Raw genomic sequence first — 24,910 nt, forward strand, 5'->3', positions numbered from 1 at the left:
TGGAGGGAAAAAAAATCAGTTTTCACTTTTAAATTGAGAAGTGTCTTTGCAAGATGTTTGCCTTTTTCTTCATCTTGACGCGTGATCGCACTTTGTGGCAGGCTCACTCTGTGTGTGTGTGTGTGTGTGTGTGTGTGTGTGTGTGTGTGTGTGTGTGTGTGTGTGTGTGTGTGTGTGTGTGTGTGTGTGTCATTCCTGTTGTGATTTGCGGGGCTTAGAGGAGGGACAGATGGTCGAGGCAGAGACCCATGTCACACCCAATCTCTGCCGTTCAGCTCTGAGTTTATTACCACCCACAGGTCGGTCAATTAACCTAATTGCCAACAGTTGTTGTGCTAACTTTGGGTGTGTGTGTGTGTGTGTGTAATCCACTGTGAATACTGTAGTCATGCAGCAGCATATGGTCGCGGTGGATATTTAAGTAGTGTGATTAGTCTCAAATTAAAAACTGACAAGTGCAGTTGGACCTGTGCTTAAACCGCACAGCTCTGCATCAGTAAACAGACAGAGATGAGGCTAAATCTGTGAGCGTCAGGGCGTCACAAAGCTGGGTGCAAACAGTGTCGTCTACAGAGTGGAGATCCTGTTTAAAGATGCTGGAATAATATGTTGTTTAAGCAGCAGAAAAATCAAACAGTCAGTCAAAAGCAGCATTGTACGTATATCAAGTGAAGTCTAATTTCAGTTTGTTTAAGGATGACAGAGGATTGTGCATTCATTATTTAAAACTAATAATGTTTTACACGTCTGTTTATCGTGAAGCTTTCTAACAAATCCCATGAAATATGATCAGTTCTTTCATTGAAAAACTTTTCTCATCTTATCAGAAACAACAGAGCAACGTGAAGGCTTTTTACTGTTTTATATCACTCTTTTGATAAAAACACACAGATCTACCTGGCTGCATTTTTGACAGAAAATCCAATGTTTTTAAGAGATAACGCCATATATCAAAGATTTATTTTTTTCATGTGCAGTCACACCACACAAACTTTCAAGTACAGTTAAAGACCCTGAATTTCAATCAGTTAAAGACCCTTCAAACAGTTAAACACTACTCTTCTCCTTTTGTTAGTGTTTTTAATAATGCACTCCACTTCTCTTAGCAGTAGCGTTACTGGCTCTCATCCCACTGACATTACTGACACACTGGTACAGATTTAGAGGAGTGTGTGTGTCAGTGTGTCTGTGGCTCTTTGATTGGAAATTTAATAAACATTTGAGTTTTTACCTTGGAGTTGTGAGTCCGCGCTGTGAGTTTGTCAGCCAGTCCACCTCCTCTCTGACCAGATTGGGAGGGATTTACTCCGGAGGAGAGCTCATCTCTTTCTATCCCTCCTTCATTGTCTCTACCTCTCTTTTCTCTCCTCCTCTCCTCCCCTCCTCCTAGAAGGCCACACCTCTCTTCCTGTCAGACCTTTTGGCCCATTCTCAACACCTATACCAGGGCTCTGGAGTATTTATAACCAAAAGAGTCATTTTCAGGATTTTCCACCAAATAAAATTTGTCTGGAGCCACAAAACACATTGATGATCTGAAATGAAGAACAAATAAGAAGTGATATATATACAAAAACTAAGGTTATATTTATGAAGTTTCATAGGGACAATTTAGATGTTTTTAATTACATTTTAGCTTTTGTGGACATGTTAGGGAATGTTTTTTTACTCTTTTTTAAACTTTTTCTCATTTTAGCCACAAAACACACTACAGCTGCTCAGTGCTTCCATTGTTACTGCAGTTTGAGCAACACTAGCAGTTTGTTTTTATTCCCCTTTTTCCCTTCATTTTTTTTTTCTTTTTAATAATTTTTCTGTTTCCCTTTTTCCTTTCTACCATCTTTTCTTTTTCCCCATTTTAATTATTCTTTTTTATTTTTTCAATATCATTTTTGTTTTCTTTTTTCTTTTTAATTGTTATCTTTTTCTCCATTTCATTTCTTTTTTTCGTTCCCTGAAAAAAAAAAAACCCACACTAACAATTCTAAGCATTTTAGTTTAACACATGCAAAAAAAAAAAAAGAAAGAAAGAAAAATTGGGCGTAGCTTTAACAGTTTTCTCCCCTATTTTTTTTTTTTTTAGCCATTTTGGCTGTTTTTATCCTGGGGGTGAGATCAGTTTTGAAAATCAGTGTGGAATGCAAAAAACAAAGACAAAATCTAAGGTGAAAACAACATTTTCATTTACAAATCAAATTCTGAAAGTTTTAGGGAACAGCTCCAGAGGGGCTGAAGGGCCAAATTTGGCTCCAGAGCCACAGGTTGGAGACCCCTGATCTGTACTTTTATTTGCCTACACTCTCAGAAGTAAATTCTTCCTAAAAAGTCACACTAAGAAGAAAAAAATTGGGCATTTCCACTTTTTCTTGAAACGTGACCTAAAATCAGCAGTCATGTGAAGCAGAGCAGTGTCGTCTCGCCTCCCGCCTCGTCCGGCACACGTCACTCAGCTCACCTAGATCCCTGCACGGGAGTGATTGGCCTGATTAATTCCCCGTCTGACCGGCGGCCAGTGAGGCGGCAGCAGCAGGACGGCAGATGGCTGCTCGGAGGTCGACGGAAATCACACACAAACAAACAATGACGCCGGCCCGTTGATTACAGAGCAGACACTTATAGTTACATTTACATTAGATAACAGGCTCAGACAGGCGGCATATGCTGGCCTCCTCTTCCTCCTCTGGTTCAACCAAACCAAAGGTTACTGGTGTCGAAAAGACAAACTGGACCACAGGTGCGTCTCCAAAAGTTAGACAATCATTGGAAAGTAAACTATTGTCAGAAACGCATATGAACCGAAATGTTTCTAAAGTTCACTGCTTAATTACGAACTCAAATACAAAGAATAAAACATATAAATGACTGAAAAGATTAAGTTTTACCCAAAACATTTTAGAATACAGATAAGTATCACTGGCAAACATTAAAATTTCCACTGTATTCCATATTCTGAGAAGCAGTTGTTTGCTGATGCTACATTTTTTTCATTTCATAGATTCAAAACTGCCAACAGCTTCATGGATGGAATCTAAAACAAACTGTTCAAATCAGAGTAAGGGATCCATCCATCTGAGGACCAATGCTGCCAAATAAAATATTGTTCAAATATTTTTTAAAAAACAATCCAAACAGATTTCCAACACGTCCTTCTCGTCAGTTTGCGGCCAGAGGGAGGATTACAGAGGTGATCTGCTGGGTTAATAGGGTGAGGAGTCTGTGCCTTGGCTCTTGACTTGTGCTCTGAGTGCGTCAGCGTGTCTCACCACAGTGAGTTTTTCCACCACAGTCTGAATTTCAATCATGATTAGACAGGTTTTCCTACACACTTGGCTGTGAACCTTTCCGCAGGTCAGCCACTGAGCTGAGATGAGTTTTTAAAATGCGACGAGGTGCTTCAGATAAAAAGTGCAGCTCTGAGTCAGCGCTGGTGCTGCAAAGTTGAGAGTCGGCTGTGGTGGTGAGCCTGAAATGTTTTCTGAAAAATAATTTAAAAAGGGACAATCAGAAATGACTTATGGTTTAAAAACTGGTAGATTAAGTGGTTGTACTTGAGAATATAATTCCATAATTTCATTTCATAAGAGTACAAGTATCCTAAATAACACTTATGATAATTACAATTATGATAAGCTAAGAATTTGTAACCTGGTACTTTTACCCATGAGTTCTACTGTTAATCTGACTTAAGGTTGTCAGATTTCAAAACATCTTGACATGAAATTCATTGGGTTTTTTTGGGGTTTTTTTTTTTGGGGGGGGGGTATTTTTTTGATAAAGATATTAATTTTTCTACACACACCCATCTCCTATAGGAACATGGCGAAGAAAAGATCCACCTCGGACAGGCGGCCAGTCCATCACAGGGTGAACAGACGACACACACAGAATCATCGTATAAACTATCAGTTATGAAGAGAGAGAGGGAAAGAGCCCAGGTACAAAAACCAACACAGGCATAGGGAGAACATGCAAACTCCAATCAGTGAGACCTGAGTGTGGATCAGGCAAACCAGGGTCTTTATGCTGTGAGGTGAGAATACTAAATAATACAACGAACTGATGAGCAGAAGGACACATTATGAACTTTAAATTGTTCATGGTAAAGTGTTAAGTGTCATTTCTTATAGTGAAATAAATAATTTGCTTGTTGCTTAAAACAGGAGTATATTGAAATGTGTATATTATAAGTATATTCTATGTAGTTTACCTGTCCCGTTTCTCTTTGCAGGGCCTCTAAAAGCTCCACCGTGTTGGATGAGAAGTGTCGACGCGCAGCCGTTCTCAGATCTCTCCAGAGATGCTCAGTCGGATTCCAGCCTTGGCTCTGGCCGGGCCGCTCAAGGTCGTCCACTGAGTTGTCCTGAAGCCACTCCTGTGATCTCTCGGTTGCGTGCCCGGGGTCATCGTCCTGCTGAAAGATGAACCGCTGCCCCGGTCCGAGGTCAGGAGTTCACCGCTGCATTCAGGCGTCATGTCTGAAGAAAACCAGGCAGCGTTCATCCCCAGGTCAGTACCATCCCTACAGTGGAGCACGGTGGTGGCAGCATCATGCTGTGAGGATGCTGTGAAGATGTTTTTCAGCAGCAGGAACTGGGAGACGAGTCATGATAGAGGAACAGATGGTATTGTTAGTCTCATACGACCAGAAGATTTGGTTTCTGGGTTTTGACAGCCATCCAGCTCCAGGTTCTCTGTAACATCCTGCTGGTTTCAAACGCCTTCCGTTTATAGATGACAGAGGCCGCTGTGTTCATTAGGCCCTTCAAAGCAGCAGAAACCTTTATGTAACCTTCCCCTGATTTATCTTTGGAGACAATCTTGTCTTTGAGGTTTACAGATAATTCTTTTGACTTCATGCTTGGTTTGTGCTCTGGCATGGGGTGTCAATAGTGTTGTATAGACAGATAAACATCAAATCAACTGTAATCAACACAGGAGGACTCCGTTTAAGCTCCAAAAACGTGATCTAAATAAAAGGATACATCTGAGATCATTTAAAATCTGAGAACATTCAAAAAAATGCAAAAAGTGAAGCAATGTCAATATTGTTTTCTGGATACGCTTGTAACATTTTAAGATCAGTCATTAACTGTTTTTAGAAAACTATGAAAACCTTCTTTTTGTAGCCTCAGCAGATGGGAGAGGTGTTGTCCAGTCATCTTTACTGTTAATAGGTCAACACGAGCCGAGTCCTCCTGTCTGTCAAGCTCCTTAGCGTGTGTGAATTAGGCCCCGAGGAAGCGAGCGGACACAAACAGCTTTGCGGCTCAGATCCAAGGACACAAGACCACAGACGCTCCAGCATCCCCCTGAAAGAACACTGGAACCAGTGACCCAGAACCCAGCGGAGCAGGAGGAGGACAGGACACCATGTCCAGGCTCTGGAGAGCAGAGCAGCTCACACACTGCCCACTGCTGGAAACACACACTTTTATCAGGTTTTATTAATGGAGGTTTGATTTGTAATGATCATAAGCAACACAGTGTTTTTGCCTGCAGAGTGAATGTGAACAAATATATTAAACGGCAGTGATTTGTGACAATAGCAGAAAACACATAATCTAATCAATGAGCTGAATACCTTTAGCTTTCACTCACAAAGCCTCCATATCGACACACACACAGTGAAATACAGGTGTTTGTGTTGTGTTTTGTTCAACCTGCTCTCCTGTTAACTGTCACAAAGGAGTCACACTACTCATGCTTCAGTCGCGTGCAAGGAAGTGCAGCAGGAGGGACGCCACACCATCGCCCCCTAACGGGGAACCCTTGTAACTGCAGAGCAGGCAAATGATGCTGATTTCATTTGAAAGTACACAAATAATTGCTTTTTTTTGTAGGATCAACATAAACTTTATTGATATCAAACACGACACATGGGATGGAAAAGTTTTGGTCCTTTTTCCTATTTGTGATTCAGTTTGGACATGACATGTGAGCAGCACGTGAGTGATCTGCTGCCCTCTAGTGGCAACAACTTACTAATGCAGCTTTCACTTTTCAAACACTGAAACTGAACTTCCTGGAATTCTCTGTTACTACTACTGCTTTATTAAAGATGCAAAACACTTTTTTTTAATATCACTTTAATTTAAGTGAAATACATCATCTAGAAAATTGGTTTAATTTATCTGAGTTTTTTTTTTTAAACGGATCCGGCAGTAATACTTATATACGCATCATGTATCACTGTTGTCACCTCATCAAAATTTTAATTATCTTTATCTCTTTCTCAATGATTTTTTTCTGCCCTTTAATTCCTGTAAAAGATGTAATGATATTTATTAGTTCCCTCTAAATGTAGCTGTCACCAACCAGAGCTTTGAAAGCAACAGTTGTCAAGTAAATGTAGGAATACTTTAAATTGAATTTCAAATAAAACATAACAAACATATAACCAGCAAAAATCTTAATTTTTCCTGACAAGCCCAAAAGTAGTTAACACTAATGTCTCATAATTTAAAGACCTTGTTAAATTCTGCATCCATGTGAAACCACTAGACACATGCAGCAGGTGCAGTGGGTGACTGGAGTTAGAGGCTCCAGTGTGGTTGAAGCTCATCTTCCCACACTTTGAAAGCCTCTCAAGTTTGTCCTCAAATGCGTTTAACTTTGACTCCTCTCAGACAAAGTGAAGTCTAAACCCAGGTTTCAGAGGCTCCTGACAAATTAACAAAATGCAGAACTGAGACAGAGCAGATTGGATAAATCTCAGCAATAAAAGCTAGCAGTAGAGGAGCCAGCTCGGCACTGGTGTTTATGGAGAGCCTGGCTGATGGCCCTGCTAGAGTACATTAAAAACAAGAGGTGCAGCACTTGAGTAAATCTGCTTTAATAACACATCTCCCCTCCTGCAGTCTTTGCTCACTTTTTCCACTACTTTAAACTCCGCTTTGTTTCACCTTCAAATTTTTTTATATGAGCCTTTAATCTCCTGCTCAGTTTATTGCAGTAAATGAAAGGGCCGGCTGTGTCCGTGCAGGGCCTCTTCCTCCTCCTCCTCCTCCTCCTCCTCCTCCTCCTCTGGCCCTCTCTCAGAATGAGAATGGGGAGCAGGAATGTGTGATGGGCCGGGTGTATGTAGGCCAGCAGAGTGCAGCCTCTGTCTCTGCCTCAAAAAGTTCAAGTCATTATTCTCCTGCTGCTGCTATTCAGACGAGGTCCCGTTAGCTCATTGTTATTCTGGCCGAGTGAGAGAGGGAGGCAGAGAGAGGCTGCAGAGAGAGAGAGAGAGAGAGAGAGAGAGAGAGAGAGAGAGAGAGAGAGAGAGAGAGAGAGAGAGAGAGAGAGAGAGAGAGAGAGAGAGAGAGAGAGAGAGAGAGAGAGAGAGAGAGAGAGAGAGGGGAGGTGCAGCAGGAGGTTCACACACTGGAGGGTTTTCTGCAGGAGTGAAGGCATCTCGGTAATCGGCTCAGTTGAGAGGAAAGGTACTGAACGGCACCGAAAGTCTGACCCTGATTCCTGAGAGAGAGAGAGAGAGAGAGAGAAGAGAGAGAGAGAGAGAGAGAGAGAGAGAGAGAGAGAGAGAGAGAGAGAGAGCTGTGAAAAGGGGTGGAGGGAGGGGAGAGTTGAGATTTAGTGCTCTGCTGGATGAAACAACCCCCCACCAACTAACGGAGAGGGAAAGCAGCCTAATGGGAAAAGAAAGAGGGGGTGTTCTACTGTTCATTTCACTCTGAAAGACGCACAGGAAGCTTTTTTCTCGTCCCCCGCAATGAGATCAGAAAAGGTATGTAACTTCTTCTTCTCTTTCTTTTTTTTAAGCAGCTGAATTATTTGATACTGTTGCACGGACGGAGCTGAGGATCAACAGGTAGCTGTTCCAGAGTTTCCTCATGGCATGCTGCTGCTCTGCTGCTCTGCTGCTGCTGCTGCTCTGCTCTGCTCTGTAGTCCAAATGATTGATCTTTGTCATCAGGACACTTTGCATGTGTTTTTATTGTGACCTAAAATACTTTAGTGGACCTCTATTCTAACCCATGTGACACTGATGAGTTTTTTTCTAACTTGTATTGCAATTTAAAACCCAATGTCATTTATGTTTTGTAGCCGGTTTAATCTGAATTTAATTGTAATGGTTGAGGAAGTTGTTGAAATAGAAGGAGGTGGTGTGGAAATTGAAAAAAAAAAAATTACATTTTTAGTTGGTGTTTGGAAAATTGCAAGTAAATGCAAGCTCAACACAACTTCAGCTGAAGACCCTCTCAGAGATGCATGTGATCTTTCTTATTCTGTGAATGTACATACAGTAGTCCATCCTGCACAAATCCAGCTGTTTTTAGTGAAGTTTTGATTACATTGAAGATGCTCAGCACACTTTTCCTTAAGACGCATCTGCATGCACATTTTTCCAATTCTTTGTGTTGTTTATTTGCTAGGATTTGCTCAGGAAAACATAAAGATCGCAACTTCTTTATCTATAAACACTCTTGGTTGAAATATTCAGCTTATTTAGTTTGCCCTGCATGCAGCCTCGTCTATTTATTCCAAAAAACCCAAATATTTTCAGAAATCAAAAGAGGCTGGAGCACATGAATGCACCTTCTGTGTTAGTTCTCCAACCACCTGCAGAATGTTGCTGCTGCATCCTGACACTCGCAGCAGTTCTTCCTCCACATCCAGAATGACAAAAGCTGTGTGTGTTTTGTGTTCCCGCACGTCGCTTTGAAGAACATTCACGCCATAAAACAGGCAAGTTGAACTAAATGTTAGGACAAAAGCTCTTTGCACGGCAGCAGACTCGTCTCCCCCTGACAAATTAAAGGCAGCACTGGGGTGGCCTTAATGAGCGAGAGTCTGGAAATGTTTGCTTTGTGTCATATACCATCAGTTGATCTGGGTCAACGTTTTCTCTGTAATCGCACGGAGGCAACAAAGAAGGGCTGCATGAAGCACCGGGGACCTGTGTGAGTCTCTCTCCATCCAACCCAGACTGGAAATCCTCTGACCCCGGAGCGCTCGGCCCTTCTTGATCGTCCTCTCTGCCGAGGAAACGTTGTTGTCGCCTGTTTATTCAGAGCTCTGACACCTGTGACTCTGGCTGGAAGGAGCCCATTGTTCTTATCCAAAATGGCAGCACTGGCCTGGCACACGAATCTTGGAGAAATATTTGGGTTCCAATGTTTTGAGGCGATAGTGTAAAGAAACTGGCAGCAGAAACTCAAGTGGGAAAATAACACATGAAACCCAAGCAGATCCTCTTCAGTTGCTGTGATGGTTTGGTGAATTTAAAGTCCTGATGCACATTTAAACCGTCCATTTTAAACATTTTAGCTAAAGAGCAGGATAATTGGTTTGACATGTTACTTTTTAGTTTGTATGTTGAGGTTTATCAGTATGTATTTGACTAAATAATAAAGAGAAAGGAAGATGTAGCACTTTGATTTAGGTTTTAAATCCACCTGTCTGTCTGAAACCTAAATACCTAACATTTAACTGATAATAGTAATAATATCACCCGTGACAGTTAGAGCTGCACCAGGGTCAGTATCAGAAGCTAAAGTAATAAAAAAAAGGCACAGATGAAGGCAGTCACTGACTTCTCCTTGGAAAAATTGCGTGAAGAAGGAGAGGAAATGCAGAAATAAACTATCTAATTATTCAGTTTATTTCTTCATCTGGCTCTGGTTGGAGAAGTTGATTATTTTTCTTGCATAAAGTGGACACAGACTCTTTCATTTTCCACTTGCGACATTAATATCAGGATGGAAATATCCCCACCGGTTACAATGTTTTCCTCAACGTCTCAGCGCACTAGTCAACAGACTCCTAAGCACTTTCAGATGTGCGAGAGGAGATAAACACTTTTCACCAGTGGAAGTTATCACAAAGTGTAGTTAAGATTGCTTTGTTGAAATCCACACAGTAATCACACTACAGTCATCATGGAGGCTCCACCTCTGATATCTATGATGTGTGGTCATGTCTGTTCACAGAAAAAACAAGTCATTTTATATTTAAAAAGGTTCATTTAGCTCAATTTTGGCATTTTCCTTGAATGGAAAAAAAAAGTCAAAAGATTGGAATAAATAAAACCCAAACAGCGCCACTGATGGAGGTGAAGTTAAATCCGTCTTAACTTGTGCACTTTGAGTTGTTTGACAGTGAAAATCAGTCGTTTCTTTGTTATTTTGTGTTTGTCTGCCTTCTTACAGCAGGTTGGTGTCTGCTGTGAAGCTTAGAGACGGTGACAGGAGCAGGAATAGACAACGAGAGCCACATAACCGCTGGAAGAACGTGAGAGGAAGTCAGCATGTCTCGAACCGACGAGGTCAACAAGATGACGGAAAATGTCTACAAGGTACAAGTGGAAGATATGTCAGTTTTGGGAGGATTTTTAAAAAGTTTTTTCTCTTCATTTTTTGTTGCAGTCTTTGGATTCATATGATATTTATACGATTTGTTGCCAACAGGGGATTTTGGACCAGTTTAATCCCAGTCTGAAGAACTTTGTGACGATGGGGAAACACTACGAGAAAGCCCTGACAGGTTCGCCAAACACAACTTGGCTTGGATTTTTGTTCTTCCTTTCTGGAAAAAAAAAGTTTCCAAAATAGTTTTTCAGTCTTCTTTTAAAGTTGACTTTCTTCCCCAGGAGTGACCGTGGCTGCCAAAGGGTACTTCGACGCCCTGGTGAAACTGGGAGAACTGGCGAGCGACAGCCAAGGCTCCAAAGAGCTGGGTGAGCGGAGACGGAAGTCCAAACGTGAAACGTCTTTTAGAGCTAATGGAGTGACCGTGACAGCTGGTGAGGAGAGGAAAAGGGTCTGCGAGCGAGAAGATGAAGACGAGAGGGGATGAGGAAACGTGGGGAGAGAGAAAGAGAGAACAGAGAGCGAGGGAGAGAGTGGGGCCATTGTTGGGAGATTAACAACACCACATGACCTCATTGTAATGCTGAAAACAGCGGGGGAGGCAGGCAGGAGTGTCGGAGGGCGAGATGCCAGCCACCACCGACTGCAGCGCGACCGGGGGACGGACTCACGGCTGACCGCCACTTTGCCGATCGCAAAAATGTGTCCAAGCAGCGAGTTTTACAATGTTTTATATCAATTTGTTATCATCGGACAATGAATTCAATCACGTTATCACAGAACAGACACAAATCTCCAACATTTAGCTTTCATCACCCTCACTTCTGAACATGCCTCCACTGCTCCCTGCAGGTGACACACTGTTTCAGATGGCCGAGGTCCACAGACAGATCCAGGTGCAGCTGGAAGACGTGGTAAGACCGCCAGCTAAAAATCTGATCACCTCACATCTTTTGACGCGTTAGCGCAGTGCGTTTTAAAATCTGTGGTGCATTTTGAATTCCTCGACAGTTGAAGCTGTTTCACTCCGAGCTGCTCGCCCAGTTGGAGCAGAAGCTGGAGCTGGACATCAAATACCTCACAGTAAGACGGTTCCTTGGTTTGAAATCACACACTAACCCTAACCCTAACCCTAACCCTACCCATGCATGTTTTTCTCTCAGGCCACTCTCAAAAAGTACCAGGGTGAGCGGAGGTCCAAATCGGAGTCCATCGAGCGCTGCCAGTCCCAGCTGAAGAAGCTGCGCAGGAAGAGCCAGGGCAGCCGTCACCCCAACAAATACGGAGACCGAGAGATGCAGGTAACGGGAAGGCAAAGGTGGAAACCGTCAAACGTTTTGTTTTCAGCGTGCAGAGAGTGAGGGGAAGGTGGTACGGCGACAGTGACGCCTTTCATTTGAGAAATCTTTCCAATACGCCAATCCTAAACATCAGCTTTACTGCAGATTATAAATCAGAGTTGTATGAGTGTTTGTGTGAGGAACAGGCTGCTATGAACAACATAATCTGTTTCAGCTGATTTTTTTCCCCTTCTTTTTTTTAAGAAAATAAGCAACTTAGGGTAAAATCTTTGAGCTGGAAGAAACATGAGTGACATAAGAGGGTGAGAGGATTTGGCTGCTTGGATGGGAAGTCAAAGAGGAGGAATACATAAGAGGGAAAGGTCACTGGGGGAGAGGGGAGGGTTTTATGTGCGAGATTTTGTTATCATGAGGCGACAGGCAGGATGTGACGTCCCTCAAGCCTCCAGGCTTCTGTGTGAGTCTCCACAATGTACATTAAAGGTCATGTTATCTTTGAGTGTGACCATAAATGCAGGACTGCGAGGGTCTGCGGTGAAAATCTTTGCTGTTTTTCCTGCAGTTTGTGGAGCTGATGAGCCGTCGGCAGGGCGAGCTGGACACGCTGGTGGCCGCAGGTTACAGATCGGCCCTGACTGAGGAGAGGAGACGATACTGCTTCCTGGTGGACAGACAGTGTTGTGTCACCAAACTCCTCATCAACTACCACTCAAAGGTGATTTAACCAAACGGGAGAAAACGTGGAAGGATGGAATATGTAAACTGTTTTATTTACTCATTTTAACCTGTTTTGACTTAATAGTTTTAATGATAATAAATTACATTGAACTTTTCAGATTTGCACTAATAAGCAAGAGAGTTTAACTCCTTTTGTGTTTTGGAACAAATCACAGGTGAGAGAGCTGCTGTCCCAGAAACTCTCCTCGTGGCAGCAGTCGTGCTCTCAGCCCACCAAGCTGCCGGAGCGCGCGCTCAACCTGCTGCGTCACACTGCGCCTCAGGGCTCGGGCGCCGCCGGGATCGCCGAGGTCCTCCGCCACACCAAACTCGGCTCGGCTCAGCCTGAACAGGTTTGGCCTCTTTAAATGTCATTCACACTGCGAATGTTTCACAGAAGCCTAAACTGTTTTTTTTAAAAGTCCTTAAAGGACCTTTGAGAGAAAATATTTATTCAAATGTTCAGTTTGTTATCATTTCTTTAGAAAGTCTTTGTCATGAAGTATGAGTCAGTTCAACAGTCACACAAGGACACAGGCACATCTACAGTTGTTTTTTAATTGCAATTTTAATTTTGAAAGGATGACAGATCACAAAAAAGAAAGACGAAAAGCTACTGCAAGCCCAGGGAGAAGATGAAAACTCTACACAGAAAGACCAGAAGCCTGGAGCAAGCCTGTTGGTTGTCCAGACCTCTACGTCACTCACGAGTCACGACTGACACCTGATACACTATTGAAGTTTGTCTTTGCATAGGTTTAAATTCAGTGATCTTTGTGTGTTGTGGTGTGATGTTTTGCACTACTGGAACATTGTAAGAAGACCAGGTTGTCTGTGGAGAGTTTGCATGTTATCCCTGTGCCTGTGTGAGTGTTTCTCAGATTAGTTTCATCAAACTGTCTGACTCTGAGTCTTCAGCGGGTGTGGACGTCTGCAGATGGTTATCTTTCTCTCTGAGCAGGTTTATGAGGCGACGCCTAACTGATGATAGTTCTTCTTATTTTTCAGAGGCTTTCCGTCCAAGAAGTGCCTCCTCTGCTGAACGGGGACTCCAGCCGCTCCCAGCAGCAGCGCTCCCTCCCCTCCTCCTCCTCCCAGAGCGACGGCTGTCCTCCTCAGGGCTCCCCACACACTTTCCGCTCCTCCTCCTCCGCCGGAGGAGCAGCTGGCGGCTCGTCCAGAGGAGCGTCTCCTCAGCACACCAGCACGCCTGTCAGTGCGTCGGCCAGCCCGCTCCCTGAGAGCGGCGCCAGCGGCAGCGCGAGCGGCAGCGCCAGCCCGGCCGCCTCCACGCCGACGCCGTCCGGCGGCGCCGCTCAGCAGGGCTCCCTCCTCCTGGCCGCCAACACGTCCAACCTCTCCCCCAGTCTGATCCCCTCCACGGTGATGTCCCTCAGCCAGATCTCCCCGGCCAGCAGCTCCTCGCAGGGCATGACGCTCCCGATCCCCCACAGCGCCCCCCACAGTCCCCCGCTGCCCCACAGCGCGCCTCTGTCCAGGTCCATGACTCCGGTGCAGCTGCTGCAGCAGGCGGCGGCGCCGGGAGGGAGCAGCACTCTGTCCCCGTCCCATAACCCCTGGCTGCTGAAGGCGGCGGAGGTGTCTGGGACTGCGACGCTCCCGCTGCCCAGGAGGCCCGCCAGCGAGATGAGGCTCGGCGCCTTTCAGGGTACAACCTGCTTCCGTTTATTTTTCACTTTTGCTGTAAGTTTCGCCATCCCAACACTTGTAAATCTGTTCTTCTCCTCCTCCCCGCTGAAGGCTCCAGTCTGCCCAGGGTCCTGCCTCTGTCCGGACCCACGCGGGTGGAGGCCATGTTTGCTCACACGGCTGGAGCATCGGATGGCGGCGGTGGTTCAAGTGTGGTGGGCGGGGCTTGCTTACTGCACTTCCTGCCTGGTGACTACATCACCCTGCTGATCTCCGAGCCGAGAGATGGGTGGCACTACGGCCAGAATGAGCGGACCGGACGGTACGACTCCTCCACAAAACAAACCCACACCCTCAGTTTGTCTTTAAGCCTTTAACTGCATCTTAAACTGAAAAAATACAACTTTCAAACATGTTTATTTTGCAAGATGATATAATTAAATTTATCATTACAATATAATGTAAATTAATAATTAATTACAACTATTAAATAACTACCACAGTTTCTATCACCTAAAAAATTGTTGTAAAGCTGCTGTCTCTCTCTGTTCTGAGTGGGTTGTCCTTTTCTTTTGCCTTAGCAAAAGTCTTACTCTACAGCGTCTGTGACATATTAGCAGCCTGAAATAAACCTTTGTTTATATTTTTGGAAATTATTTGGCACTGCATATTGTTAGTTCGCCTTAGCTAAAATATTCCTGTTTTAACTCTAATGCTGATGGCGTCATAAAGGAAAGGGGCTCTCCCTTTTGAACTTATCAGAAAAATGCTTCAAGGAATTTGTGTTGCAGTTTTAAGTCATGTGATTCATGGCTGCCTCTGATCTTGTCAACTTTTTGTGATAAATCAATCTTTGTTTGCCTTGTCATGTAATCTCCGTGACATTTGCCTCCACAGGAAAGGCTGGTTCCCTTTCTCCTACACTCAGCCTCAGCACAGTAAGACTGATCACCTGGAGAGGTAAGCAAGGCCACGACTGGTCATTCTTGACTTTATCTATGGCAGACAGCGTGATGATCACGAATGTATTGTATAGCTTTAAAACAACAACATTGTTGTTTTAAAGCTAAGTGTCATTAGGAATCATCTGAAAGCTGCGTTGTTGCGACGATATTCTCTTTCTACTCTCAGTCTTGATAAACCAAAACATCTTTCATGGCAGCTGCACAGAAAGTCACAGGAGCTCAGAAGCTGTTGACTCTTCAATCTTTCCACTGGCAGCGACTCCTTCCTCTCTCTCTCTTCAGCAGCAACACTGTTCGCAGAAAATCAACATATCCTTAATCTCTATTTTCCTGTGTATTCTTTCCCCTCTGCCTGTGACCTTCCTCGCAGCTCTCTCTTCTTATCTAAAGCTAACAGCACCAGCACCGGCCAGCTCGACAAGCTGGTGTCGCCGGCCCTCACGCCCGAGTCAGAGGAGGAGCGCTCCCTTCCTCCCCAGAGGGTCAGCACCTTCCGGCCCCGCCCGTACAGCATGGCCGACACCCACAAGGTCAGGAACGCTAAACCTGTGGGAGAATACCGGGGGCTGACTGGGAATGCGTCTGCACAGCTGATGGAGGGAGACGCAGGTGTTTTATAACCATGTAGAAATCTTCTGCCTTCCAGATCTCCGCAGAGCTGGCCTCTCCTCCGCCTTCCCCCACCAGGTAATTTTCTAACAACTCATAAAGGGCCAGGCCGCCAATTTAAAATGGCAGTTTACTGACTTTTCATATAAAAGTTATAAAATCTGTTGTGTAATGTCCGCTGGGGCTCAACGAGAGCTTTAGTAAATCTGTGGATTTGGCTTTTAGACAAAGTTCTAACAGTTTGTGTTTTATACACTCAGAAAAAGTGAATAATGACAAACATGAGTGGTTATTGGGCAAAAACAGCAGATATTTGAAATGTGTTGGTACTGTTTCACCTTTACTGTACTTGCAACCTCATTTATTTATTTATTTACTTATTTATTTATTTATTCATACCACAGTGAAACAATTATGAGACTTTCACTTTTACATTTAACTTAAAACTAGCAAATTCACAAATACAGTAACAGTATTTTCTCTGTTCGATTATCAAGTTAGGGTTTATACAAATCTGCATCACAAAGGACTTTAATCATGAGTTTTACCTGTGTTTGTCTTAAGTTGTTGTATTACCTGTGTACACTGTGTCACTCTCTTGCAGGCCTAATCCATTTGCCCACATCCGACTCAGAAAAACCGTCACCAACGATCGCTCAGCTCCAATCATCGAGTAATCGATTGCGCTCTCTGCTTTTCCTCACTCCATCCTGAAAACAGCACATCCAGTTGTCTTTAACGCTCAATGAACGCTAGTTTCCGTAGAGTTTTAAATTTTATCACTTTAAATCACGCATGTTACATGTGCTCAAAAAGGCTGTTTAAAATAAAAAGATGTTCACTTTGATTTTTCAGAAATATGACTGAATTCAGTTGGAATGTTTGTGAGGTCCCTAAGAAAAAAGAAAAGCCCCAGTGGGACGCCTCAAAATACTGCTTGTGTCAACTGTGGGCAGTGAAATGAACTGTAGACTAGTTCTAATGAAACAACATGTTTGCAGTTCTTAGCTTAGAGATGATCGTAACAGTACTCGCTCGCCCAGAATAACTAACACTTTATAAAATCTGTCCTCGCCTTTGAAGGATGCCTCTTGCTTCTCACACTGTTTATCGGTGTGTGTTTCTGTGCCATATTCTCAGAACGTGTTACTGTTCAGGTCACGTACAGACTGGATCCTCAGAGCAGGTCGTGCACTTTGACTGTGGTGAAGTGTTTTGGGACGAGGACAGGCTCCTTCTCCATCGCTCTCTTAGATTTTATAGGAAGGCTGCCATATTCCTGGTTCCTGTCGAGGTGAACTTCTTAACGTATTAAACTTTTTGAAAGCGTTTAGACAAGACGTGGGCATATTTTATTGAGAGTGACACACTTAAGTTATTTCTGTGTCACCTGTGTTTTAGTTATTGATCTTGAGCATTGTTCAAGAGTCACGAATGAGTCTTATATTTATGCCTGTTAACACTCATGTTGATTCTGCTGCTGTAAGGAAACGTTTTAGTATTTGTGAGTGTGAACTACTGGAGTATTTCAGCTCTGTACATGGATGATTTCTGCAAAAAAAAAAAAAAAAAAAAAAGAGCAACTTCCAAACTACATTTCTACATTTGGAATACTCGGCTTCGAAAAGTCTCCTGAGATTACAACAAGATGATTTAATGTAATTCCGTAAAAATGGAACAATTAAAAAAAAAGAGAAGAAAAACTGAGAATCTTCACAGATGATAAAATATCGTAGTTGAACATTTGGATAGTGGCACTATTGAAAGAAATGTTTTCATAGAAAGTAGCATGTTGTGGAGGGTTTCAGGTCTTATGAATGAGAGATTTGCGTGCTCGGTCTCTGGGTTTGACGTCTTCTTGGTTCCTTTTCAGTTCCAGATCTAAAGCTGTGTGTTCACCAGTCAGACCGAACAGAATCCTAAAGAGAGACGTGAAAGCCGGGACTTACAATAGGATTATTATGTTGTTGGAGGAAATGAAACTCTGAAAGTGATGAAGAAAGTAAACGGGAAGTTGACCGACGTCCGAGCAGGTGTAGAGACATCAGAAGTCGTCCTCTGTCGCGCTGCACTCTCCACTGAAGGACGGAAGTGAAATGTTGCGTCCGTGTAAACAGAAATGTTTAAATGGCCTTTAAATGCTGTAATCCTTCTGCATCGCGAAGATTGAATATATCACCTGCAGAAATCGTAGTGAGTCGTTAATAACCGCCTGTACATTCATTTCTTTAGTTCTCCCTCTATTTTAAAGGTGACAGCATAATGATTGACTTAATACTTACTCCTGCTTGTAAATAGAGCTAAGATATGTGTGATTGTATGACTTTTATTTGACTTCTTCTCTAACTGATTTTTCACTTTGGTAGAACATTTGAACTTTGTGTTTGTCTCATCATAAAGTCTTCTGAGCTGCAGAGGAGTTCAGTTTTCAACACTCAGGTAAAAGAAATGACACAGTGAAACCATGAAGCATTCTGGGAACTCTATTGCCTGCATAAAGGTTTTAAGTGTGACTTTGAATTAAGTTTCTCCTGCAGGGTTTAGCCTTTTAAAGAAATGCATGTCTGAATAGAATTCATGGTTGTGGCCGATAAAATTTAAGTAAGATTAACTGTGCCGAGTTTTTTTCAGTTATTATTAAGAAAATAATATTAGTCTTAATTGATATCATGCTCCTATAGAGAAAGCGTAGCTCAAATTAATTCCATGTGACATGACAAAACAAAATCAAAAACACAGGTTTGTTGAAGAAAGCGAACAGCACTAAAGCTGAAAAGTTGAATGTTTTGTCAGTTGTTCTTACTCACATGACCACAGATAGGAACTGAAAAGACTTAATTGTGATGCTGATTGGCCTCAGATTAAAAACATATTAAAAATCTGAAGAATTATTCAAATAATTTAACTTTTTTTTTTATTTACATTTTGGCTTGAAAGATAATATGAGAAAGAATAAAGCAAAAAAAAAAAAAACTGAATTATTTCAGTTTATTAATAATTCTAATCCCATCTCATTATCTGAAATGCAGATGTAATAATTGAGACATCACAAAAATTGGTTTAATGAATGAAACTTTTATGTCTAAAATGACACATCTACTGTGCTTAATGAGTGTCAGATGAATTTATTCAGTGATTATTTTAATAGTTGGGCACCAATTTGTGATGATGTTTACAAGTCTTTTCCACAGCTGATCTTTTTTCTCTGCTGAAGGGAACACGAGGTTCAAAACTGTTGTACTAAAGTGAACTATCATTTAGAATTTGCACACAGGTTCCTGCAGAAACCTGTGGTTCTGTGAAAAAACAGCAGCATTGTAAAGACGGCGGTTGTTGTATCAAAATGAAATCCCGGTGACTGCAGAAATTATATTATGAAAAACACTGCTGAGAAACACTGAATATTGACATATTGTGAAATAAAAGTTATATGAAGTAAACTTGTCTTTAGTCTTGTTGTGACTGCATTGTCAGTTTGCTACATCTTCTGAAACTGAGATTTGAGTATCAACATTACAAACGTCTGACGTCTAACACTAGCAGTGTGTTTTGACAGTGTTATTCTGATTTGAGAACCACATATTAAGTATTTAAACTGTGTTGAAGCTAACTTTCTAATTCATATTATCTTGTTTGGAGAAACAAACTGAAATCTTAATCCTGTGTTTTTTTGATTGAAGAATGTATTTTTCCCATCAATGCAAATGTCCCCACTGGACAAATAAAGGACTATCTCAGCTTATTAGTGCCAATTTAAGAAATCGGATTCTCAAACGTAATGGATACATTTATTGCATTTGAAAGAAATTTTTATCCCTTTGGAGTCAACTTAAAACCTACATTTTGGGCTTGCTCTGCTTTAATATGCAGATATACGAGTTTCTCTTGTGCTTTGTTCCTCAAAGGTCATCAGACTTTTACACACATATCTAATGTGTCTGTAAATCATTGATTTCGTTTGGTGCTTGTGTGAAAGTAAAGGTCAACCCTGATAACTTTATAACTGCATATATTTTACCTTAGCATATAATCCTTACTGGAATGGTATTAGGAATATCAGTTAAAATTCTATTAGTTGGTAGGGTACTGAAAATGTACTGAAACACTTCCCACTGAAAGCATTACAACAATAGAATTAAATAGAATCTTTATTGGTGGACATTGACAATTGGAGCAACTATGCAGACAGATATGAACAAGGGACAATCATAACTTTTTAAGCCACTCCAAATTATTTCCTTTTGGTTCACATGGATGGGCCGGAACATCTGGCATGTTTCCATCATCTCGGACTGGAACTACAAAACAAAAATAAAAAGGTTTAAACCACTCTAAATCAACGTGTGTGAGGGCTAAATGATTTCCCAAAGCTTTATCAAGCAAACATCAAACGGAGGATGAAATCTGCATTCAGACCAACAGCTGTGTTTACCTGGGTAGCTGTATGGAATAGCTCTATTCAGCATGGTTGTGTATTTTGTGAGGGGGCTGATGAATGGAAGGAGGGCACCTAATGGAAGAAAATGTTGTTAGTGAACACATTCTACATTATTGACACCCCACACAATGCTGAAAGTACATCAGTCTGCTGTATAATAGAAAATAAAATGCAGAATAAATACAATGCATGTAGTCGTGTGCACTTGTTCCTGCTCACTCCCTTCAGTAATCAGACAAGACATAAAAATCTTACTGCTCAGCGTCAGCCAGTCAAATCTTCAAAACCCCCTTTGATGTATCAAAACTTGTAAACATTCAAGTTTGTGCTTTTCTGTGGCTTTTACTGGCATAAAAGCAGCAACATTCCAGTAACTACAACAGTCTGCAGCAAACTGAACTTGGATGTATTGGACAGTCCAATATTTAGATCAGTTAAAAAAGGCTTTCAAGTGGATTTGACATACTTAAAGTCAGCTTTAAGACAATCCAAACACAGGAGATGATGTTTACACAAAATGCAGCTTCCATTGTAGCTGTAGACTTAAGATGTCCTTCACAACTACACAAATCTGAGCTTCATGAAAGAAATTAATAGCACCATTCGGATACAAGGAAATTCGCGGTGCTTAATAAAATATATAATAAAAGAAAAAAAATACATTAAACCAGGCGCAATGTTAAAGCATCATTAAGATAGAGGTAATAAAATAAGTGAAATCAGTCATTTAATGGAAAATTTGAGCAAATAATAGTTTTTGAAGGCCTTATTTAAAAAGAAGTGTGTTTCAGATGACTTCAGGAGTTCAGATCATGTGTTCCACAGGTGAGGATATCAGGAACTAAAAGCTGCTTCTGTCTCTGGAACAGTCAAACTCTTCCTGAAGACCCCAGGGGTCTGGGTATTTCATACTCTACTAGTAAAACTGAAATGTATTCAAGGTTTTATAGTCAAGAAGTGAGACTTCAAAGTCTGTCTTTTGACGCACAGGGAGTCAGTGCAAAGACTGAGCTCAGGTGTCAAGTGCTCCAGATGACAGAAGGTTTTCCACTTACCGAGCAGACCGATCCCGCAGGAGGCCACGATAACAGGCTCCTTGTTCCAGGCATTCTTCAGGAAAGCTGCGATTCCTGCAGAGAAACACAGGAGCAGGTTGAAGCCGACAGCCTGCGGAGCTACGTGTAGTCCGCTACAGCGAGCTAACGACAGCAACACAACCAAGGTCACGTTTTTCTGGTCTATTGTAATAAACAGCATGCAGCTGAAGTTAGTCTAATCCGTCAGCTTTGTGATTTGGAATATCTTATATGTTTATTTTCGCTTCCCCGGGTCCTTGGTAAAGCTAAATGTGATGATTAAAGATCCAAAAGATGACAAAATACACACGTACCCGCCATGTTGTCGGTGTAGTTCCACCGCAGGTGCTCATGGGAAATGTATTATATTAGAATGACGTCATATTTCTGCGCCGATGAACGTAAACACGAATTCAAATAAAGAGTGGAACTAAAGAGACACTCGTGGTAACAACATTGAGCTAAATTTCCGATTTTTAAATACATTTGGTGATGAAATCGTTTGCTGCGAAGCTTCGCCAGCTGCTGTAATGTAAGTAGAACGATGTTTTAACTTCACTCGGAAAAAAACCAACACGAGAAGATATGACCCATAATGCTTTATCCAACTGGTTTCACTTAACTTACAGTCATCCAGTTTTCTTAACCTTTTTTGGAATATATTCTCTTTTAGCGTATGGGTTGGTTAGTGTTAGGTTAACCTCTCTCTCTCTAATAAATCTCATGATTTTCTCTCCTTTCTTTTCCTTTCTTCACTTATGATTCATTACAGGGAAGGTGTTTTTATAATTTATAATTTCATAATAGTTTTACATTTTTTCTAAAATTATATCGCTTTAGTACAAGTCAAGAAAACATCTATGGTTTTTGAAACTCTTTGATTTGTACTAACCTTGTTGTACTTGAGATAAATAAATGTTGAATGATTACTATTACAGTCTTTCCATTCTGTAGGTCGTTGAAGCTGTAGTCCTGAAATCAGTCACTGTCCCTGGAAAATAACTCATAACTTTTTTTTTTAATTGTTCCTAATTCCAGAGGAACTTGTTGGTTTCCAGATGATGGAGGATTTCTCTGGTTTGACCCTGCCTCCTTTGTTTGGAGGACACATCCTGGAGGCAGAGCTGGAGCCTGGTGGCCTGGAGCTCGGTCCAGGAGAGGTAAAGTCAATAGTATAGAAATGCTTTACGGATTCCTTGGTCAGAGTATTGCTGGGTTAAGTTAAATGTATAATATTCCAATTACTTGTATGAATATTATGTCATATTTCAACCAATGTGACAAAAATTGCAGTGTGAACAATGGGTGGAACAATACTCAGTCTGACTAATGTGGAATAGGGAAAAAGCGCATTTTAGATGTCTTTGTTATTGTTATTTTTGAGTCTTGTCATGTGTAATGATACATAGTGTAGACAACAACACACAAACAAACAAACAAAAAACAAATTAGTCTGGAAGCATGCTTGGTTTCTTCAGGTGGAACTGGGACCAGGAAGCAATGAGCTTCTAGAGAGCACAGCGCAAGAGGATGAAGAGAGAAGAGCTCTTGATAAAAGAAAATATCTCGCTCTGAGCAGAAGGTGTAAAGAAATTGAACAGGTGTGTTTAAACATCCCATGTATGTGTGTAATAGTGCACACACTACTAGCCTGTATGTCTTTTGAAATCAGTGCTTGACTTCTGATGTGAATTTGATACGATTATGTTCATATTTTCTACAATGGTAAATTTTCTGATATATATCTGCGTCCATGTCATATTTCAAATGTATAGATTTTCTATAATTATTCACCTGATGCTGTTGTTGTTAATATGACGTAACAACACAGTAACTTATCATTTGTTCCTTTCGTGTATTACTTTGTTCAGGTAAATCAGAAGATTTTGGGTCGACTCCACCAAGTGCAGAGAGTTACACGACGCTTGAAGAAGGAACGAAGGTATAGAAACTTCTTACAATGAGTTATAAATACAAAAGTTCTTGCATGTTTCTCATGAAGTTTCCCTCTTCATGTCTTTTGTTGTTCACAGGTTTCTCATGAAAACGTTAGATGCTCATGGAGATGATTATAGAAATGCTCAGCTCACCATATTGCTTGAGGTAAGGACTATTGATAAATTTAAAAACAAATTTTGTAACTGCATTTTTTATATGTGATCACATATTGGTATTTAATGCTCGTGTGTTCCCTGATGTCTGTTTCAGGATGAGCCTGGAGTCAGTTTAGATGCTGCTACTGGGGTGGAGGATGAAAAACTCAACGGTGTTTCTGGCTCAAGCGTGTCTGCGGTGCCGCAATACACAGCTGGACCGAAGAAGAAGAGGCACCGAATTCCTCGGCAAGAAAAGGATAAAGAGCAGCAGGTGATGTAACAGTTACCCTGAACTGTTGTAATTCCCCAAAATACGCTTGTTCATGCACTGTTTCCATTAAAACGGATATTGAAGTGGATAAATCGGACAAAGGATTTTGGGGAAGAGGAAGAGATTGACGGATGGAGTTTAGGAGGCTGTTGGAACAATAGAGGAGGCAGAGGGTCTGGACTGATGCGATCATCTAAACGTTGAAGAAGAAGAAGATAATTAAAATACAGTCTAAATTATAAGATGTTTGACCAGGAAATATGCTCATATAGAAGTTACGATTATGATAACCAAGCAGACATTACTTTTTTCAATCGTATCGGTGCACAGACCTTTGTGCAAAAATATGTTTAACTGGAAATTTGCTGGTTCAAAACCCACAACAGGTTGCAGGCTGCATTTGGAAGAGCATCTGGCTTCCAGTGGTGCCATTCAGAAATGCTCAGACTTCGAGTACTTTATGTATCCGATCGGCCGTCTACCTCGCTTAGCCAAAAAAAAATAACAAAGGTAGAATAAATGCACGGAGTGTGTGGGAAGGTACAATAAAATAGCATACAAAATATTCATGTCACAAGATCACAAGGGAACAAAATCCCTCACTTGTCCCCCACAAAGCAGATCGCATGATCTGCTGTGGCAACTTGGAAAGAGACTGTCGAAATAAACACTCTCTCTTTCTTTTCCTCTTTCTGTCTCTCTCTCTGTCTCTTTCTCTGTCTCTACGAGGCCTACAAGACTTTAGTTTTATTTTTATTTTTTTTTATGAACATTTGTCTCTTGATCTAAATGGCCTGACCTGACCTGCCCCTGCTGGCAGCTGTTAGTGAAGGATGTTTGATTTTGTGTTGACTGGATTCGTGTTCCTCTTCACAGACTGAACCAGACATGTCGGTGTTGGCAGAAACACAGTTTGGAGAAATGCCCAGCCCGACCTCTCTGTCCCACTGATCAATGCACGGCCGAGGATGTGATAATGAGGACGAGACTGAAGAATCCCTCCTCAGTCTGGCTTTGCACAGCGTGTAGTTTCACTTGTGGGGTGCAGACTGATTCAGTTTGTCTCATGCATATGTTTGTTTTGTAAATATTCTGGAATTTGATTCACAATTATGAGTAGTGCACAGTCAAAAAGGAAAGTTATTATTGTTATTTACTTGTTTGCTATCGATATTAAAGCAACCACACACTATGTTTTATTTTATTATTGTGGAGTAAACATTTCCTAAATGCGCTGAAGTAATTTGTTGAGATTGTTCACACCCCCATATCTGGCCTGATACAGGTTAGGTTTCCAAGACTCACTGTGATCACCCATTTTTATGAAGGCAGCGTCTCAGGAAAGACTTTAACTGAACATTTCCTTCATCTTCTTTGATGCTTACATTATACATAAGATGATAGACAAATCTGAACTGACATTAATGTGACTGTTCAGTTTTCAAGAGACACCGTGTTGAAGCCACAATCAAAG

General features: G+C 41.7%; 3 protein-coding genes across 3 annotated transcripts; 2 read left to right on the top strand and 1 right to left on the bottom strand.

Moving 5' to 3' along the window:
• Positions 1-7,329: 7,329 nt before the first annotated feature.
• On the top strand, positions 7,330-16,296 carry LOC115397431 (brain-specific angiogenesis inhibitor 1-associated protein 2). Its single transcript, XM_030103739.1, has 15 exons — positions 7,330-7,729; positions 10,155-10,300; positions 10,413-10,488; positions 10,595-10,681; positions 11,166-11,227; positions 11,325-11,396; positions 11,477-11,614; positions 12,177-12,329; positions 12,508-12,684; positions 13,340-14,000; positions 14,093-14,303; positions 14,879-14,941; positions 15,317-15,476; positions 15,593-15,633; positions 16,160-16,296. Exons 2-15 carry the CDS (start codon positions 10,253-10,255, stop codon positions 16,230-16,232), a joined length of 2,022 nt encoding a protein of 673 aa, XP_029959599.1. The 5' UTR covers positions 7,330-7,729; positions 10,155-10,252; the 3' UTR covers positions 16,233-16,296.
• Positions 16,297-19,680: 3,384 nt separating this feature from the next.
• Positions 19,681-21,423, bottom strand: ndufa3 (NADH:ubiquinone oxidoreductase subunit A3). The gene is made up of 4 exons (XM_030103798.1): positions 21,384-21,423; positions 21,049-21,123; positions 19,988-20,065; positions 19,681-19,853 (listed from the first exon to the last, which is right to left on the bottom strand). Exons 1-4 carry the CDS (start codon positions 21,388-21,390, stop codon positions 19,762-19,764), a joined length of 252 nt encoding a protein of 83 aa, XP_029959658.1. The 5' UTR covers positions 21,391-21,423; the 3' UTR covers positions 19,681-19,761.
• A 39-nt stretch (positions 21,424-21,462) lies between these two features.
• On the top strand, positions 21,463-24,910 carry tfpt (TCF3 (E2A) fusion partner). The gene is made up of 7 exons (XM_030103791.1): positions 21,463-21,601; positions 22,108-22,229; positions 22,548-22,670; positions 22,941-23,011; positions 23,103-23,172; positions 23,278-23,436; positions 24,313-24,910. Exons 2-7 carry the CDS (start codon positions 22,128-22,130, stop codon positions 24,385-24,387), a joined length of 600 nt encoding a protein of 199 aa, XP_029959651.1. The 5' UTR covers positions 21,463-21,601; positions 22,108-22,127; the 3' UTR covers positions 24,388-24,910.

The sequence above is a fragment of the Salarias fasciatus genome, chromosome 11 (genome assembly GCF_902148845.1).
Source record: "Salarias fasciatus chromosome 11, fSalaFa1.1, whole genome shotgun sequence".
Lineage (NCBI taxonomy): Eukaryota > Metazoa > Chordata > Actinopteri > Blenniiformes > Blenniidae > Salarias > Salarias fasciatus.